Source organism: Heliangelus exortis, chromosome 19 (genome assembly GCF_036169615.1).
Source record: "Heliangelus exortis chromosome 19, bHelExo1.hap1, whole genome shotgun sequence".
In the NCBI taxonomy this organism is placed as follows: domain Eukaryota; kingdom Metazoa; phylum Chordata; class Aves; order Apodiformes; family Trochilidae; genus Heliangelus; species Heliangelus exortis.
In genome coordinates, this window is record NC_092440.1 from 12,624,297 (window position 1) to 12,639,456 (window position 15,160).

General features: G+C 44.8%; 2 protein-coding genes across 6 annotated transcripts; one reads left to right on the forward strand and one right to left on the reverse strand.

Moving 5' to 3' along the window:
• Positions 1-26: 26 nt before the first annotated feature.
• Positions 27-13,119, forward strand: USP30 (ubiquitin specific peptidase 30). Of its 2 annotated transcripts, none has more exons than XM_071763589.1 (13): positions 27-163; positions 365-474; positions 1,279-1,461; positions 2,389-2,495; positions 3,368-3,466; positions 4,186-4,228; positions 4,497-4,591; positions 5,081-5,140; positions 6,229-6,315; positions 6,868-6,948; positions 7,871-8,090; positions 8,713-8,821; positions 10,186-13,119. In XM_071763589.1, the coding sequence occupies exons 1-13, from the start codon at positions 105-107 to the stop codon at positions 10,448-10,450; spliced, it is 1,518 nt and encodes a 505-aa protein (XP_071619690.1). In that variant the 5' UTR covers positions 27-104; the 3' UTR covers positions 10,451-13,119. The 2 variants fall into 2 exon arrangements, with proteins under 2 accessions (XP_071619690.1, XP_071619691.1); XM_071763590.1 differs by having other exon boundaries at positions 4,189-4,228.
• On the reverse strand, positions 7,794-15,136 carry ALKBH2 (alkB homolog 2, alpha-ketoglutarate dependent dioxygenase). 4 transcript variants are annotated; one of them, XR_011729766.1, is made up of 5 exons: positions 14,843-15,136; positions 13,856-14,054; positions 12,514-13,720; positions 10,265-10,439; positions 7,794-7,930 (listed from the first exon to the last, which is right to left on the reverse strand). XR_011729766.1 is itself a non-coding variant. In XM_071763591.1 (3 exons), the coding sequence occupies exons 1-3, from the start codon at positions 15,048-15,050 to the stop codon at positions 13,411-13,413; spliced, it is 717 nt and encodes a 238-aa protein (XP_071619692.1). In that variant the 5' UTR covers positions 15,051-15,136; the 3' UTR covers positions 12,323-13,410. The 4 variants fall into 4 exon arrangements, 2 of the variants coding, with proteins under 2 accessions (XP_071619692.1, XP_071619693.1); XR_011729767.1 differs by lacking the exon at positions 10,265-10,439; XM_071763591.1 differs by lacking the exons at positions 7,794-7,930; positions 10,265-10,439 and having other exon boundaries at positions 12,323-13,720.
• Between the last annotated feature and the right edge of the window lie 24 nt (positions 15,137-15,160).

Sequence of the window (15,160 nt, forward strand, 5' to 3'; positions counted from 1 at the left end):
GGTCCGTTCGCTCTCCGCTCCCCCACGCCCCACTTCCGGCCTCCCGCCTCCCCGTCCGCCGCGCCGCATGCCCGCGGGGCGCTGGTTCCGGCGGGGCGGCGGCGATGCCGGGCGGTGCGGCAGAGACGGTGCGGAGGGTACTGCGGGTCGGTTCGGCGGCCAGGTCAGGCGGGACAGAGCGGGACAAGGGCCGGGAGGGACACCGGGACGGACACCGGGACGGGGCGAGCGGTGTGGTGGGGCCAGCGGCTCCGGACGGGCCTTCCCCCAGCACCGCTGGGAGCCCCGCGGCTCTCCAAGGACCGGGTTTTTTTTTTTAATTTTTTCACTGTTTTTTCTTCTTTCCCCCCCCTGTATTTTTCAGGCATAAAGTGATGAAGAACTGGGGTGTTATCGGGGGGGTGGCAGCGGCGGTGGCAGCGGGGATGTACGTGCTGTGGGGGCCCATGACCGAGAGGAAGAAGCGGAGGAGAGGTAGGGAGGGAGGGGAGGTCACATAAACCTTTTAGCACATAAACCTCCTTTTTTTTCCTCTTTTCTCTCTTAATTCTGCGGTTTTAGACCGCAGAGCAACCGTGTTCTGTCTGGGAGAAGCCCAAGTCTCCCGATCAGCAGGGTTGTACAGGAATACCTCATTAATCCCTGTTATTAATCCTGGGGTTTTCATAACCCTGCTCTGAGGAAAAGGAAAAAGGTGCCCTGGACACAGCTCTTGGGAGCACCAGGGACCCCGAGGGCTTCTGCTGGATGTGCTGGAACCAAGAATTTTACAGTTTGTACAGCAACTCAGGGATAATCCAGAACCTTGGTGCTGTGGATACAGAGCTGTCCCTATCAGGAAAGAAACTGGTGTTTTTTTCAAGTTAAATTGAAAAATTTTTCACAGCCGTGCAAACCTCAGAGACCACCATCCAGGAAACACTGGGAATTTGCTGTTGTACACCATGGAATCCCAGAATCGTGGAATCCCAGACTGGTTTGGGTGTGAAGGGACCTTAAAGCTCCTCCAGTGCCACCCATGGGCAGTGTCACCTCCCACCCCCCATCCAACCTTCAGGGATGGGGCAGCCACAGCTTCTGGGGACAACCAGGGGCTCAGCACCCTCACAGGGAACAATTTCTCCCTGAAATCCAACCTGAATCTACCCCAGGCTCTTGTAGTTTCATGGGGTGAATAAACTGATATAATCTAATATCTCTTAACACCACCCTTGCTGCTGAAAAATTAAGGTTTTCCCAGACTTTAGGGTGTAAACTCTTTAACATTTCTCTTTGCAGGGCTTGTGCCTGGGCTTCTCAACCTGGGGAACACTTGTTTCATGAACTCTCTGCTGCAAGGTTTATCCTCCTGCCCCTCTTTCATCAAGTGGCTGGAGGAATTTACAGCACAGTACAGGACAGAGCAGCCCCAGCCCTCTGAGCACCGGTACCTCTCAGTCACTTTGCTGCATCTCCTCAGAGGTACTTCAACATTTCCATGTTGTGATAAACTCAGCAGAATTTTTTTTAACATAAATTTATCATTTATAGCCTCGTTTTGTAAAGGAAAGAAGCTTGGGTGATAGTCTGATTTCCCTCCACTAATTTTGACCTCGAGTTCCACCAACTCTCACCGAGGAGCAGAGACCCAAAGGGCTGTAAATTTTATTTGCCTCATCTGGCAATGGAGCAGCAGCAGCCACCCCAGCCCTCAGTGCTCAGCTCTGCAGGGGCAGCAGGGGTCTGAAAATGTGGCTGTGGGACCCACTGCCATGAGCTTTCAGGCATTTGCTGTGCACAGAGTACTGAGAGTTAAAGCAGTGTGGAAAAGGACTCAGTAAAATTCAGTAATTAGGGAAATATCATCACAATGAAATGGGCACTCAGAATTCTGTCTGAAAGAGAATGCATTATAAACTAATACAAGCATTTTTTTTTTCCATGCTTACTGTTTTATCAGAAATATGGGCTCTTAAGTGAGAGATTTTGTATGAGGTTGGGTGAAAATGTTGAAGCCTCTGTGCCCACTTTGGTTGCCCATTTCACTTGCCCTGTGCTAAATCTGTGTGCCAGTTACATCCTGTTTCAGCACTCCCAGTTCAACCTGTCTGGTTAGGTGATACCATGGGGCACAGACACTGTGCCATCTCTAGTACCATTTTTTACCCAATTCACCAGTAAAAAAACTGTCTTTCCAGACAGTGCTTGTTCTGTCAGAAACCCCTCACTCTGCATGCACTCAGTCAGCCTGAGTCAGAAGAGAATGGTAATTAACACATCTCTAATTGCCATTGTCTTCCTGCCTTCAGAATAACTCTGCTGTAATCCATGACATGATGTTTAAGCAACACACAGTCTAAAATAAACATATTCAGCTCCTGCTAACATTTCTAAATGCAATGTTTGCAGCTTTATCCTGCCAAGAGGCTGCAGAGGATGATGATGTCCTGGATGCCAGCTGCCTCTTAGAAGTTCTACGGATGTACAGGTGGCAGATCTCCTCATTTGAAGAGCAGGTGATTATGGAATCTGCCTGCTGCACCCCTCAGTGACACAAAATTGCAGCTGGGGTACTAAAAGCCCTGTACTAAAAATCTTTGTCTTTGCCACAGTAAAAAAGTTTTGCTTAAAAAAGTGAAAAAACTACCATGTGATTGATTGGTTAATAATGTTTTGAGGTTTTTGGGGAATTTGTTATGGAAACTCTTGGCTGCTTCCCCATACTTAAATACCTTCAGATTTGGTGCAGTGGAGCCAGAGGGGTTATAAATAAATAAATAAATAATATTTAACTATATAAATATAATTTAATAAAATTAAGGGGTACAGCCCTTAGGGTGCTACAGCTGATGTGCCACGCTGCTTTGAGGGATGGACTCCACTAACATTCCCAGATTTAGTTACATGGAAGATACAAGATGGCTAAATTCTTGATTCCAGTATTCTCAGCCCCTATTTAAGTGCAGCTGGCTGACCTCACTCTTAAATTATCATTTATATTTCAGAGCCAAAGCAAACAGCAGGGATTTCAGCTGTACTTTTTCTTGAAGTCAAGGAGAGCAGGCATTTGTGCAATTTTTTTTTTCTCTTTTTTTTTTTTTTTTTTCTTTTTTTTCTCCAAGTATTGTAGTCTCTTGAGTTTATATAGCCCAGAATATTTAATAATGTGTTCTGTTAGGAAGTTCAGCTTTACAGAAAAAGCTTTTTGGCAAGACAGCAGTGGATGCACAGGTGATTACTGTCGAGACATGAGGTGGGCTCTCAGCAGTGATTTTTTTGGTGATAAATATATATATATAATATGAGATGCAGTCGTAGTATATTCCTGGAATACATTTTGACACCTTTTGGTTTTGCTTCCCCTAAATCTGATGCCTCTATTTACCAGGATGCCCATGAACTCTTCCATGTCCTTACCTCCTCCTTAGAAGACGAGCGGGATCGTCAGCCCCGGGTGACACATTTGTTTGATGTGCATTCACTGGAGGTGACTCCTTTACCACTCTCATTCCATTACCAGAAGCTTCCTGCTCTGCCTAGGCTCCTAAATGTGTCCAGTATCAAGTGGCTGTTTAGAAATGGAAGATATTTTAATTGTTTTTACAAAGCTGTTCTCCAGTGTCTTGATATTTCCCGACAGAAACGAACCCATAGCCCGGGGAACCTAAAGAATCAAAACTCTTGTTTTGTATTTGAATTCTGTGCTCCCACTTTCATGAGGGCTTCTGCATTCCTAAATCTGTGGGATATCAGGATTGAAATACCAGGATTGAATGCTTAGATGGAACAGGAGTCCACCCAAGCACTTATTGTTATCTGTAAGGAGGCTTGAAAACTGCAATTTATGGAGTAATCCATTTGGAGGTGAAATTTCTCTTATCCCCCAGTTTAGTGGCAAGCTTGATGCACATGGAAAGTTTCTCTTTTTGTCTAAAATATACACAAAACGTTCATAAAATCCGTTGTGCTTTTATTTTAATGCTCTGAGGCACAGAATTTTCAGATTAATTATTTGTTTTATTAGCAGTGTTATTTTTGTCAATTGTAAATCTGTGTAGTAGGATTTTTTTGCCTTCTTCAAATATAAAGAGACAGGAAAACACCCACAGTTGTTCTGTTGTCAGAAAAGCATATTAAGGATGAAACAGCAACATATTTAATGCTTTCAGAGGTAGGGTTAATGAAATCTTTTATCTTCCTCTGTAGCAGCCAGAAATAAAGCAAAAGCAAATAATCTGCAGAACAAGAGGTATGACATTTTCAATTCTGAAATATGAATATTTGTAATGGAGTTGCTTTGTTTCTTATGGGGATAATATTAATTAATCTTTGTCAGTATTTGATCAAAATATAGCTCTTCAGCTGTAAAAAAAAAAAACCAAACAGCCAAAATAGTTGTCAGTGGGACAGAACATGTTTTAGAGCAGTTACTTTTGTTACTGTGGGCCACAAATGTGGAATTTTAGTGATGAACACAAAGGTATTGAAAATAATAGGATAATTTCATTGTGTTTCAGGGTCTCTTCCCCCTGTGCCAAGTCACTGGAAAGCTCAGCACCCCTTTCATGGCAGGCTGACCAGCAACATGGTTTGCAAACACTGTGAACACCAGGTATAACAATCTGTGTCCTGTAGCATGTGTCTGACTGATCCACTTTGTGGGGCTGACAGCTCTTATCAGAGAGAAAAATTAACATTCAGCACCACACCTCTCACCTACTGAAAATCCACTCACATGGGCAGTGGTGCAGGAGGAGCTGCTCACTGAGACTGCACACACAAAGCCAAATGAAGTGGCAGCCCAGTTATCCAGAGGAAGGAGGTGGAGATAGCCTGGGGGAAGCAAAAATAAAAGTAAATCTCATTTGTAGAGCAAAATCTAAAGAGTACATTTCATACCTTATCAAATGTTGCCACCCAATTTGAAGTGAACAGAAGCAGTGAAGCAGCACTTGTTGTACCCTGGGAAAGGAGGTGGGTCTGACCTTTTCCACCAGGTAATTGTGGACAGCAGAGGCCAAATGTTCATCTTGGGGTTTTTTTTTTTTTTTGGACTATCTTAAGTTTTAGCTCACTAAGAGTGTGGGATATTTTCTTGCAGAGTCCTGTGAGGTATGATACCTTTGACAGTCTCTCCCTGAGCATTCCAGCAGCTGTGTGGGTATGTATCCCTCCCTTCTTCCTGCTCCCACAGCTTTATTTCACCAGTGGATTTTAAGATGCTGCAGCCCAAGATGCTGTAGCTGCAATTTATTGTCCTGACTGTATATAAATAATTCTGTTGTGCTAATACAGCACCTTGTCACTCAGGTATTGCTACAAATGAGCAGCTACTGAAACAAACAGGACTTTGTTGACACCAGTAGATTTTTCTGTGTCTCCTGGTGGAGTATTCAGTCCTTTGTGTGTAATTTGAACAGACCAGATCATATCCCAAGGGCTCTTTCTGGCAGTCCTGGAAGGTGACCTTTGGGTGCTCTGTCCCTGTGGTGACAGCACACGAGTTACCCAGCTCAAGCTTTTGGAAACAACTTTTTGAAGTTGTTTCCAGTTCTTTTTGGCTCTCTGAACACCTCTGAATGACAAAACACTGGAGCTTTTGGGGGACAAAATGGGCAGGATATTTTTTTAACTATAATGGGTTGTTCCTTCATGTCTGCTGGCCAATTGTCTTCCCAGACAAGTAGGAACTGCTTGCATTCACAGAAGCTCTGACTCATACCTATGGAATACACTCCTGGAAAGCTAGGATTGGGATTTGGAGATTATCTTTTGCTCTTGATGTTTTATTTTATAATAAAATATGTGGAGTGTGCCCATCATACCTGGCAGTCCACAAGGAAGGGTAGGAGGGAATGCCTAAATTCAATTAAATGCTGTATTTCCCTACAGAGAGGGTCAGAGTGCAAAAAGTGCTGGAATTTTAGAGGAAAATAGTAATAGTAACAGGGCCAGGAATCTGTAGTTTAAAGCCCCACTGAAGGAGTTGCACAGGGAGTCATAGCTAGTGTTGCAGCTAGAGGCTGCAGTGTTCTTCATGAATCCTCCAGGCTGAGGAAAAATCCTCATAGTTACTTTACTCAAAGTAAAGTTCTGTACTCAAAGCCCTTCAGCCAGTTTCCTCAAGAAATAAGTCTGCAATTCTCTAGTTTCTGTGGGAGAAATAATGAAAAAAATCCTTTCACAAAATCAAGTGGTGTGGACCTTAAAATTGCTGCAAATAATAATTATTTTTTTTTTTGTACTAAGGGTCGCCCTATGACACTGGATCACTGCCTCCATCATTTCATCTCCTCTGAATCTGTGAAGGATGTGGTGTGTGACAACTGCACTAAAGTATGTCATTTTTATTTATAGAGCCTTCCAGCTCAGTTTTAAGCCTGCTGACAGGTTATGGCTACACTTTTCTACTCCTTTCTATGTGACTTCAGCAAAGCCTCTGGCCCACTTGGGATTTCTTGTATTTAAAATGGAGCTCTTACCTCACTGAATATTTTTAAGCTTTATTTATTACTAAGATTACAAAATTGACAAATATTTTATTCTGTAATAACCAGGTATTAAGATACTTGGGATAATTCTTTTGTTCTGGGATTGGACAATTGCCTGTAATTAGTTGGTAGCACAGAGCCAAAGTAGCTTGTCTGAAACCCAAGAGAAATGGCAGAGAGCCACTCATCAACCTGGGCCTGAAAATGCTTGATTTTGCTCATTTCTACTTGATTTTGATTTATGATTCTGATCCATCAGCACAGGCCAAATTCGAGTTCCTAGAAAGCTGTAAATGTAATTAATGTACTGCAAATAGTTCTTGTCTGCACTGTTAGGTGCAGTCTGATCCAGCAGCTCATCAAATGGCTCTAATTTTCTGTTTCCTTTTGATTTCAGATCCAGGCAGAAGGGACTCTGAATGGACAGAGCATAGAAAACCAGAGGACAACATTTGTTAAGCAATTAAAGTTGGGAAAGGTGAGAGAAGCTAACACTCCAAATCTGTTTTTTTTTAAATTGTGAAATATTTGTAGGTATTGAGGCCTCAATTCAGCAAAATCTCAGATTCTCTAGCTTTAAGAACATGAGTATTCTGCTGTTATTCAGCAAAACACTTCAGTGTGAGCTTGGCTCAGTGGCAGTTCATGTGTCTTGCATTAATTCTTCTTAACTTCCTTGGGAAGTTAATTGATTTTTATATACAGTGTTTGTAGGACCTTTATCAGTTGCATGTTTCAAAGAGATTAAAATGTTCTAAACACATCTGGTTTAAACAAGCTGAATATGATGCTAAACATCATATAATTATATATATGATGCAATGCATCATATAATAACATATAATAACCAGATAATGCAGAGGACAACAGGGTCTTCTGGTCTGTAATTAAGAGCCTCAGGTGCTGTTAATAATAATATGTACTTACTGACAGAGGTTAACCCTGGCATGACCCTGAATGTCAGATATTTATAACTCCTTCATCCTTTTTTTCCCCCATAGTACTCTCACTGTGCAAAGCCATTATTTAACAAGTATTAGCCAATATCTTGCCATAATTCACTGCAACAAATTCCAATCCTCATTTCTACCTCACAGATCAACAAGCTCCATGGCACTGGCAGGTGGGCTTTTTAGGAACATGCATGTGTTTTTATAGATTTTTTTTTTTCTTCCATTTGGGAGAAAATAATGACCATTATCAATCCTTCTGCAAGAGCAGAAATGGCAAGAGAATTGAGAGGTATCCTGGGGATACTATTGCCAATAAGCTTGGTGAAGTTCAGTGATGGACTTCCCTAGACTTACCAGTTTTTACTCAGTGTGCTTTTAACTTGGACAGCTGTTTCTCTTCCTGTAAAATGTTTTTTGGCTCTTTTTTCCTATGGAATATTGCTGAAGCTCCCTCAGTGTCTGTGCATCCATCTGCAAAGGCTGAGCTGGTCAAACCAAGGCACTCCCCTGAAACGACAAGAACACGTCCAGTTCAATGAGTTCCTCATCATGGACATCTACAAATATCACATCCCTGCCCATAAATCAAGCCAGAAGGAGCTGAATCAGAAAACCTCTGAAGAGGCAGCACCTGGAACAAAGGATGGGAGAGCAGTAAAACCTTCAGGTATTTATTTTGAGAAGAAATCTATTGTGTATTTCTGTGTTTCAGTGGTAAAAGCTGCAGAACAGACGTAAGAGCAGGATCTTTATTTGGATCTCTCAGCAAGCATCAGGATTGCTGCTCCAGGTTTACAGTTCAGTTTTGAGCATTTGAGTTGATCCTACTAAATACTAAAAAAACTTACAAACAAGCAAAAAAAAAAAAAAAATCCCAGATAGCACATAAGTCTCATGTTTCTTGTCCAAAGGATGAAGGAATGTTGAATTTCAGGGATTATCTTGTTAGTGATCTCTCCTGAGGCTTCAGGACAAGCAGAGAAAGAATGCTGGGAATGGTGATGTCTTCAGAAACAATCCAAGTCTCACTGTAGTTCTGTCACAGTGTTGAGTTGGGATTTTGTGGTCATTTTCATATTTCTGTCATGTAAAACAATAACTGCTGTGTTTGGGGGTGAGATGATGCTCCTCTGCATCTCCTAAGGGATTGTGAGGTGTAAGGAGTTAAAATAAGTAGAATACTTTCATATTCTGTGATGAAAGGCAGGGCAGGGATAGAAGCAGTGTTATTAACAATACTACCAGTAGCATTTCAGTTAAATTACTGAATTCTCTGCTTTCTCTTGCAGATGCAGAGCAGCTGGCTGGTACTAAACCACTCTTTAGGAATGGTGCCTGCTCCTCTTCATTTTTAATGTCCTCGGGAACTTTCCCACTTGCTGCATTCCCTGAGTGCAGGTAAGTTGGGGATTTGTGCCCTATCTTGTACTTTGTCTCTTTAAATTTAGTCTTCTTTTATCCTGTCTTTATGATCAGGCTGCCTAGTCTTAACATCTAGGTCCTCTGCAAAAATTTTTGCTGTGCTCTTGGACAACTTTCAGTGTTGTCTTTGGCTCCATTTCTCTTCTAGAAAAGAGGGTATGTTACAAGCAGAACTCAAAATCTCCTTTCTTTGTTTTGTGGGGCTGCAAATCATCCTGAGTAGTCATAATCTTATTATTGATGTTTTCCTCTACCCCTTCTTTTCATTTCCTTATTGATTTCAAAAGTTTTGCAAGAAATGCATACATCTCATAGATTTTTTTCCAAACATTTTCTTTAACAAGCTTGACTGAAGCTGCTGCTGCCATGACTCTGCTCAGTGAATCAGCCTTGCTGCTTTTCTCCTGATAATCTGTTTTCTTGCCCTGTGAGAACATTCACTTCCTTTCAGGCCAGTGACCAATGCTGTTGTTTCTACACCACTTCTTCTATCTCCAGTTGCATGTTTTCCCCAGGGGCAAGACTCACTTGTCAAATGAGAAGCCTGGAAACATTTCCTGCCAAGTGCTTGTTAGGAAAACAGTCCTGGAAAGTGGATCCAGGGTTATCTCTGGGTTACCTGCTGCACTCTTGCCTCTTTTTTAGTTAAAACCACATTCTTCTAGGCTAGCTTTGCTGTGCTTTAAGAACAGCATCGTGGCACAGCAGTGGGTTTGATGGGAAATGCTGCTGCAGGATTCAGCCAGGTTCTGCTTTTTGAAATAAACAGTTTGATTTTCTTGATAGTAGAACAAGCTAACAATATAAACTTCTGAAATAAATAGTTTGGTTTTCTTGAGAGTAGAACAAGCTAACAATATAAACTTTTGAAATAAATAGTCTGGTTTTCTTGATAGTAGAACAAGCTAGCAATATAAATTTTTGAAATAAATAGTTTGAGTTTCTTGATAGTAGAACGAGCTAACAATATAAACTTTTGAAATAAATAGTTTGATTTTCTTGATAGTAGAACAAGCTAGCAATATAAATTTTTGAAATAAATAGTTTGATTTTCTTGATAGAACAAGCTAACAATATAAATTTTTGAAATAAATAGTTTGAGTTTCTTGATAGTAGAACAAGCTAGCAGTATAAACTTTTGAAATAAACACTTTTTCTTGATAGTGGAACAAGCTAGCACCGAGGTGAAGCCTTGGCATCCAGAAACATAGCTGCAAGGCAGGGTGTCTCCTGGGCAGCCAGCTCTTTGCTCCAAAAAAGGAAATTACAGCTCGAAGAGCAAGCAGGTGGTGCTGGTGTGTGTGTGCTGACCCCCTTCTCCTTTCTCCCCTCTCCTCCAGCTCCCCCGTGTACCTGTACCGCCTGATGGCAGTGGTGGTTCATCACGGTGACATGCACTCGGGTCACTTCGTCACTTACCGCCGGTCCCCCGCCTCCCCCAAGAGCCCCCTCCCGGTGAGCAGCCAGTGGCTCTGGGTTTCGGATGACACGGTCCGCAGAGCCAGCCTGCAGGAGGTCCTCTCCTCCAGCGCCTATTTGCTTTTTTACGAACGCGTTCAGTCCCGGGTGCAGCCCCAGAGCTCGGGGGGCAGGGCTGAGGAGTGATGAAGAGAGGAGCGGGACTTTGCAGGGAATCCCTCGGGTGAGATGGACTCTCACCTCCTCTCTGTTATGCAAAATAACCCACCGCAGGCCCTTTAATTTCCCCCTCCCTCCCTGGCAATGGCTGGCTCCTCCTGGCAGCTGGGTTTCCTACCAAAACTCCATGTCCCAAAGTTGGTCTGCTAAGGCTGTGCAGCCCCGAGTCTCGTCTGTGTTTGGGAAGCGTTTCTCCTGTTAGGCAGCACTTGTGTCGAGGTGACAGCTCTGAAACAGACGTCCCAGACAGGGCCTCCTGCCCAGCCTGCACTCCACCTGCTGGCACAGAGCTGCATTTCCAAAGGGAGCTGCTGAATCCCACAGCTTTCGCTGAAGAGGGGAGCCCCAGGAAGGGCTGGTGGGAAGCTGCTGTTATCAAAGGCAAGGATTGAAGAAACAAAGTGCCTTGAGCTTATCTGAAGAGCAACATGACCATTATCTGGGTCTGCTGCACGTCAGCTGTGTTCTCAGCAGTGCCTCCAGATGATGGGATGAGCTGCTCATGGAATCAGCTTTCTCCTGCTAGCCCAGCTAACCAGCACAGCCAGGCAGCTCTGCATAACATGCACGAGCCAAAAAACTACTCCCCTCTTCACCTCATTCTCCTAAATATTTCAGTTCTTTACATGTACTTCTGATTCAAAGTGCAGTCTCCTTTTTTTCCAGGAAAAGGGATAAATTCCTTTCTCTGTGAAGAGCTGAGACCCTGATTTATTGCTCTGGAATGAAAAGACAGGAGCATTTGCTAGCAATTGTAATTTCCTTTGTCACTACTGACTGTTTAATGTGGTTGCTTGTAGTACTGACTACAGCTTTTCATGCTGTGATTTCAAGGCTACTGTTGTTGGTGTTCTGGAGCTGCCCCTCCAGTTTTTGATGCTGAAAACTGCCATTTCTCACTCAGATCCTTGCCAGCTGCCTTGCAGTCAGGCTTTTGAGCTGGGACAGGTTGTGATTGTGAGCCCACATGTCCAGCAACACAAACATCTTTGTTAAGATAGAGCAGACAGGGCTGAGAGAGTCTGAGGAGACCTCTGTCACTGCACTATGCCATGGACATAGGTGCACTTTGAGGCACTGGATTGTTTGATGTGTTCAAAAAAAATAATCCCAAACAAAGGGAGGAAGAAGCAGCAAAAATGATCCCTTTTGACTGCTTTTAAATTACCAGGAATGAATTATCTAGCCTATTTTTAGCTCTTTTCTACCCTTGTAAGCTTGGAGGCAAATAAAGGCTAATTCATCAGCCAAGCTCTTGCAGAGCAGAACAGCAACGAAGCTTGCAAATGTTAACAACTGTCTTAATATTTTTTTTTTAGGGCAACTTTGTACCTCATATATTCATATTGCTGCACAGACCTCATAGACATTCAGAGCTTCTTAATGGGAAGCTCAAAACCAGCCAAAACAGGAGTGGTAGTGGATGTATGTGAAAAACTCATCATTCCAGAGCATGGATCACAATTCCTGCTCCAATTAATGCTCATAGTACATCAAATAGTTTTTATAAATCCACCAACATACTAGTTCCTGAGAAATCTCCCCATTTGTGCCAGGTCTAGCATGGTTTTAACCTTTCTGTTTTAAGTTATGGAGAAACAAGAAACCTAGGAGGATGCAAAAAGCCAAAAATGCCCTGGCCATTGAACTATCAGATTTGTAGAAGCTAAAAAGAGAAAATCTTAGAAAACCCTCCCTTCTGGGCAGCAGGGGTGGGCTGCAGGAGCTCTGTAAAGCAGTGCTGGGCATCACCTAAGGAAAAATATTGTGTAAAACATCTCACTCCAGCAGGTCTGCCATTTGTACATCACAACTTCAAACCATTTTCACTGCCAGCAGTGTGTATTCTGCAATAGTTATTCCCAGTGGGGTCTGTTTAAGAGTTTTTACCTCTGAATTTTTGTGAAGTTCATCTGAACGGGTCACTTTGTTTAGAAAGCAGTGATGCTGGAGGTGGGTCAGAACATATGCACACAACAGACAAACTCTTTTAACTTATCAGCTTCTAACAGAGACATAGAGCTACCTACCCCAAGTTTCAACTGGTTTTCTTTTCCTTTGGCACAGAGCTGCTTCCCACCAGGGGTGAGTCTGATGAGAATGAAAGCAGAGGTGCTGTATGACACCCACAGTCTGCTCAGTTTCTGCAGGTTTACTCTGAAAGCTTCCTGGAGGGCTACAAAGGTTGAGCAGTCAGTGTTTGTTCTAGCTTTCCCTGTGAGGAAGGAGTAGACAGTCTTGGCTTGGCTCTTGGTGTGAGGAAGGAAGTATCAGCACCTCAGCCCTGGTCCTGAGCTGTGCTAGATACTCCCAGCTTCCTGTGAGCAAGAAAGACCCTTTGCCCCCCACCCCTCACCTGTGGGCTCTGTGCAGGCACGAGGCTCATCAAATGCTCTGGCTTGGTACTCACAAGCTTCCATGGTGCAGAAAATGTTAATAAAATGTAAAAGGCTAAAACCCATCAGATAACCTCCAAGATGACATCTCTGTGTTTGGATTATTCTTGTCTTATTTTGTGTGTTATTTAAAATGTACGATACTATAGTCAACTGCACTGCTGTTTGAAGTTGCGTTTTCACTTCAGGGTATTTTTGTAACTGTACAGTAGCAATAAAGGAACAAACTTATTTAACAAAGTAGCTGTTCATGTGTGGTAATGTCTTCCTCCTGAGCAGTGCAAGGGTTTTACTCGTGATTAATAGCTATCAGTGGCACCACAGCAATGTTTCATGGAGCCTCTGGGCATTTAAAGTCAGTGGCTGCAGTCTTTGTTGTCAGGTTACCATCACTGTCTCCTCTCCTGGTTTAATTTGCACATCTGGGACCTCGGATCACCAGGGACAGCGAGTAAAAAATGGAGAGTTATTTTGGGGAGGAAAACTGCTATTTTCAGAGACAAAAGCCCAGGTGCTTGCTTGCTGAACCCTTCACTTCTTGGCTGTGGCCATGACTTTTCGGAAGGTGAGGTTGATCCTTGGGGCAAGCACTCTCCTGCGGGTGGGCAGGCTGTGGTACCAGTACACGTTGGTGGGGTACTTCATCAGCAGCAGGCTCCCGTGGGCCAGCTCCAGTTTGATGGGCTTCAAGTGGCACGTGGCATTTTTCCCTCTGGAATCACAGTGCCTGAAAACAAAGTCCCTGGAAGCTCCAAAGGACACGGAGGCGATGGGGCTGCGTGGCACCAGCTCCCTCTCATCATCTCGGTGTTCACCAATGTGGTCCTCACCATCTTTGTATCTGTAGTGAGAAGAGATTTTAGCTCAGTTTTTCCACCCACGCAGTCAAACTCCCCCCTGATTTGCCAATAGTGTTGCACAGGTGGTGCAACTGCATTTTAAGAAGCTGCTTGATGCAACTGGGCCCCGGACATACCTGTTAATAAGGACAAAATTAAAAGTATGTCCTGTCTCCAAAGCAACACGGTCTCTGATGCGGGTGAGGACTGGGATCCATGGTTTAGGAGAGAAGGTAACACCTGAGTAAGTGTAGGTTAACTCAGGGTCTCCATAGGTTACCTGCTTCCTTGGAATGTCATGCCACTTGCCAAACACATGCAATTTTGTCATCTCACCTGTTTAAAGAAGAAAGGAGAAGGATCAAATCCAACTCTGTATTACCCCTGCAGCTCACAGGTTCAGCATTCTCCTTCATCTGGAGCCTCTGGAACCTCCAGTGGGACAACAGAAATGATGTTTATGACAACCCAAGAGCTGTCACCCTCCTGTGTTTCTCTCCCTACAAAGTACTTGATGCTCAAGTTTGCCACAGCTCCACTTATCCCCCTTTAATGTAGGGAGTAGGATGAACACCAATTTGTCATTGACTCAACATGACCGGGGAGGTCACAACTACAACAAATTCCTGTCCCCACCCCAGGATCAGCCCAGGATCAGCCCAACTCTCCTCCTGAAACCTCAATTAAATCCCTTGGCACACGCAGGATCAGACCTGTGCCTGCACCTCGTTCTGCAGGGCAAACCCCAGCCTCTGCCCGCCTGCCAGCTCCACCCGGGCCACCCGAACCCTCCCGGGACCCGGCCCGGTCCGGCAGAACCTTCAGCGGGCGGGGGAACGGGGATGTTCGTGGGGAACGGGGATGTTCGTGGGGAACGGGGATGTTCGTGGGGAACGGGGATGTGCGTGGGGAACGGGGATGTGCGTGGGGAACGGGGATGTGCGTGGGGAACGGGGATGTGCGTGGGGAACGGGGATGTTCGTGGGGAACGGGGATGTGCGTGGGGAACGGGGATGTTCGTGGGGAACGGGGATGTGCGTGGGGAACGGGGATGTTCGTGGGGAACGGGGATGTGCGTGGGGAACGGGGATGTGCGTGGGGAACGGGCCCGCACGGGCCGTTACCTTCGAAATATTCCACCTGCTCCTCCAACTGCCGGAAAATCTCGTCAGCCTCGGCCTTGCCGAAGAGCACTCGGTAGTCACAGTCCAGACCCGGGGCCCGGATCTCCTGCCAGGGGGCCTGCCCGGACACGGGCTCCGCCGCCCGCGGCCTCTTGCCCCCGCCGCCCCCCGCATCCCCGGCGGGGCGTTTAACCACGTACCGTTCCATCGGAACCGCAGGGACCCCCTGAGGAGCGGAGCGGGAGTTTCCGACCCCTCAGCACCCTGCGGAGGAGGAGGTGGCTGCGGCTGCGCACGGGAGGGTCCTGCAGCCCCGCC

Coding starts and splice junctions, on each gene's coding strand:
- USP30 (XM_071763589.1), top strand. CDS start 105: ATGCCGGGCGGTGCGGCAGAGACGGTGCGGAGGGTACTGCGGGTCGGT. Junction 4,229..4,496: donor AATAATCTGCAGAACAAGAG/GTATGACATTTT, acceptor ATTGTGTTTCAG/GGTCTCTTCCCCCTGTGCCA. Junction 4,592..5,080: donor GCAAACACTGTGAACACCAG/GTATAACAATCT, acceptor ATTTTCTTGCAG/AGTCCTGTGAGGTATGATAC.
- ALKBH2 (XM_071763591.1), bottom strand. CDS start 15,050: ATGGAACGGTACGTGGTTAAACGCCCCGCCGGGGATGCGGGGGGCGGC. Junction 14,055..14,842: donor GCAGGTGGAATATTTCGAAG/GTAACGGCCCGT, acceptor TTCTTTAAACAG/GTGAGATGACAAAATTGCAT. Junction 13,721..13,855: donor AATTTTGTCCTTATTAACAG/GTATGTCCGGGG, acceptor TTCTCACTACAG/ATACAAAGATGGTGAGGACC.